This window comes from Anastrepha obliqua, chromosome 1 (genome assembly GCF_027943255.1).
Source record: "Anastrepha obliqua isolate idAnaObli1 chromosome 1, idAnaObli1_1.0, whole genome shotgun sequence".
In the NCBI taxonomy this organism is placed as follows: domain Eukaryota; kingdom Metazoa; phylum Arthropoda; class Insecta; order Diptera; family Tephritidae; genus Anastrepha; species Anastrepha obliqua.
Window position 1 is genome coordinate 61,488,823 of NC_072892.1, and position 3,314 is coordinate 61,492,136.

At 39.0% G+C, this 3,314-nt stretch overlaps 1 protein-coding gene across 1 annotated transcript; it reads right to left on the reverse strand.

Annotated features, from left to right (window-relative positions):
- Positions 1-1,774: 1,774 nt before the first annotated feature.
- On the reverse strand, positions 1,775-2,928 carry LOC129249397 (uncharacterized). The gene is made up of 2 exons (XM_054889200.1): positions 2,200-2,928; positions 1,775-2,077 (listed from the first exon to the last, which is right to left on the reverse strand). The coding sequence occupies exons 1-2, from the start codon at positions 2,812-2,814 to the stop codon at positions 1,886-1,888; spliced, it is 807 nt and encodes a 268-aa protein (XP_054745175.1). The 5' UTR covers positions 2,815-2,928; the 3' UTR covers positions 1,775-1,885.
- Between the last annotated feature and the right edge of the window lie 386 nt (positions 2,929-3,314).

Here is a 3,314-nt window from a genome sequence, read left to right on the forward strand (position 1 = left end):
ATTTTGAACGGGATGAAATTGATTTTCACCTTACTTTTTGCCCACAGTGGTATTTCGCGTTTACCCTGATGTCAGGCTCTATGAAAACGATTCAAGAGCGCACATCTGCGTTTACAGGGGCCCAAACCATTACCTGTGGCGGGTGTTGCCTCCTGATGGACAATCGATGACTCAAATTCTTGTATGAACGGTCGGTCAAATAAACGCTATCGTTTCGGGAGCTTATGAATTGCTCAATTTGAAAAATGTTCTCGTTAAAAAACACAATGTTCGGTAATTGAGTGCTTTCGGCCAAGCGAAGCAACTCCTTCGCTTCCTCAAGTTTGACTTGTTGCTGCTTTGGTGTGAGATTATGCGTCTTATGGATCTTGTGAGGCTTGACTTTGAGATCATTTTTCAGTATGCGGCGGATGCTACAGTCAGATATTTTCAGTTCTTGCGCCATTTGATTGGCACTTCGTCAGGGATTTCATTCAAGTCGTCATTTCACGTGACGTTTCAGTCTTTTGATGACCACCTCCATGACGTTTCGCGACGCTACCAGTACCAATGTATGGAGTAATGGTGCGATAAACAAAAACTTTATTTACTTCAAGGTGCTCGAGCTCACGAACAATCGCTGGTTGTGATTTTCCAGTCAAATATAATATAATGCAATCACACTATTAGGTTTGAAATCCATTACAGATTTTCTTTTTTCGCGTTTACTCTCGGCAAAATGCTTCCGCGCGCTTGTAAACAATACTCTGGGCCGTCATTTAGCACGGGCATCAGCTGCGCGAGCGGTGTGAAGTTCATTACACTTCGAGTGCCGGACCCTGTAATTATTGTTTCTTGTTTAAATAAAAGTCTTCGGTAAAAACGCTACGAACTTATTCCCCAACCTAATACATTGCCCTTGGATACATAATATGAAAATTGAGGGCGTATTGGTTAAACCAAGCACCTTCTTGGACAAAATTAAAATATTAGAATCAGCGTTTAACCAGTTCAACGGCATTGAGCTTCACTGTGGATCATCGGTTTTACAAGTCATCGTACGGATCATCGTTGTTTAACGTAAACAAGTGAAAACGTGAGTTTGCGTGAAGATGTTAAACGATTTTTTTTTTAAATGCCAAATAAACTTTCGAATAAAACACTTTAACTGGTCCAGTAAATAAAGAAGAGAACAATGAACAGCCGATAAGATAATTGCAACTACACTAAGCATTGCTTGTGCAGGTAACTAGGCACACATAGATGCCAATAACGTGCATTTTTAATGCATACTCGTATGTCTATGTGACAAATCCACGGAAATGGCTAAGTAAAAATCTAAACAATTAATTGAGTACCATTCATTAAATAACATATGTATACATATTTATTCTATGGTTTATATCGGCCTTTTTTAAATATTTTCCTAACTTTCCAGGAAGGAGATAAACTTAGGCCCCTTTTCCCTTACTTCCGATTTGCCAATTACCAAACTTTACGCAACCTTCTATGTATTATTGAATCATTGTTTCTGAGTGTCCGTGTCTTTTTCACTCTTGGTTTCCTTGCAATACACGTATCTGAGCTAAGAGTGCAGAGCAGAAAAGCAGTGATGCTATGAAATCAAAAAAAGAAAATACCTCTCATACTAACTTTCTTATTTTTCCCGTTTTTTACCACACTTTAACACACCAATACATCAAAAGCAAGGCAAATTTATACAATTAGAGTTATTAAAGTTAGAGATGGAGAGAGGGTTAGAGATAAAGATGAGGCGGCAGAGATAAAGTTTTTTTGTTTTCAGAGTTGTAAAGTTTTCTTACAGATATATCTTTATTACTTATTTCACTTTTTATTCAAAATAAAGCGCTTTGCCATACACTCTTTATAATTTTTGAGTGTCACTTTAAACCTTTTTGCGGAAAACTTCCACCTTCAGTGGATGACAGACCTCGTCAGGTACCTCTTCGCCCACCGTTATTGACACATCACCTTGTGGGCAGGCGCTCAGCGCCACTAAAAGATTCATATCAGCTATAAATTCGATGTAATCACCTTTGCGTGCAGGACTGGGCTTACAGAAATATTGTTGAGTATCCTGAAAAGTAAAGTGCAAACATTAGTCCTACGTCATAAGCATACGCACATATGTACATACATACATATATTAAGTGGTTATTTAATTTCACATCACTAAGATTTCTTTTTTTCAATACTCACTCGCGTGAAACCGGTGCACATGAAAATATTCCACACATCATGCACATCTTCCTCCTTCAAACCACGCTCCTCCACCACTGCTTTTGTCAACGAACTATGACAACTGCCCACACGTTCTTTGCCGGTGATCAACTTGTATGTGTAATCATCACAGCGTGTACCGATCACATCATGCAATGAGCCACCATCCTCATCAATGCCATAGGCTGCTAGAGAGTCGTAAACGAAGGTGGCCATTGGCCGCAGATATGGTAAATTGCTCCATAAGCGATCGTACACCTTGAGATGCGTACTATGGAGTTGACGCGTTTTGCCCGAATAGAAACGTTCTTTAGTGTTGTCTAGGTTCCAAAAATTTACATCGCCCACCTGCGAGCCTTCGGATACGGTGATGCGACATAAATCGCCAGCTTGCATTGTCCAGGTGCGCGCTGTGCGCTTTGGTACGATCAGCGTCTCGACGATCGCACCTGTGAGTGCCTCAAAACGTTTGTCATCGTATTGTTTTTCGTTGACCTGTGCCGAGGCAGGTTTATTGTAGCACACCAAAGGGGCGTGTTTGGGAAATGTGCGTGGCTTAAAACCGCGTCCACACCAACCACCATTGCTAGCCATTTTTCCTCAAGTAGTTCACTAGTTTTTTAAATTTTAAATAAAATTGATAGTTTTCTAATTATTAATATCTTGGACGAGTAGCCACAACTAAATGCTACTTAAATGGAATTTCGAATGCTAATCCACATATGTAAATCAGATTGTATGATATTTATAAGCAACCAGCTACACTTGGAAAGAGAGAAACATTTATTTATTTACACACATACATACTATAGATAAGTGGATAGATAAGTGTACGCGTGTATGAGCTTTGAGCAAAAGCTGTGTCTGATAACAGTCTTTAAAGCGTCAAGCTAATAAGAAATGTTTATATTGTTCAGATTCAAAGCACACGAATTGTTATTTGAGAGATATTTACGAAAGGTATAGTACCGCTTAGATAAGTCTGGTGAAGAAAAAACTCTGAAAGAAAGGCGAGTAATGAAATCTAAGTTTTGCCAGATATTTATTGATTGTTAAGTACATATATGAGTATGTATGTGTTTGTGAAAATAGTG

Bases quoted from the DNA above. Each gene is read 5' to 3' on its own strand.
- LOC129249397 (XM_054889200.1), bottom strand. From the start codon at position 2,814: ATGGCTAGCAATGGTGGTTGGTGTGGACGCGGTTTTAAGCCACGCACA. The intron at 2,078-2,199 runs GTGAGTATTGAA...TTTACTTTTCAG, and splicing joins TGTGCACCGGTTTCACGCGA to GATACTCAACAATATTTCTG.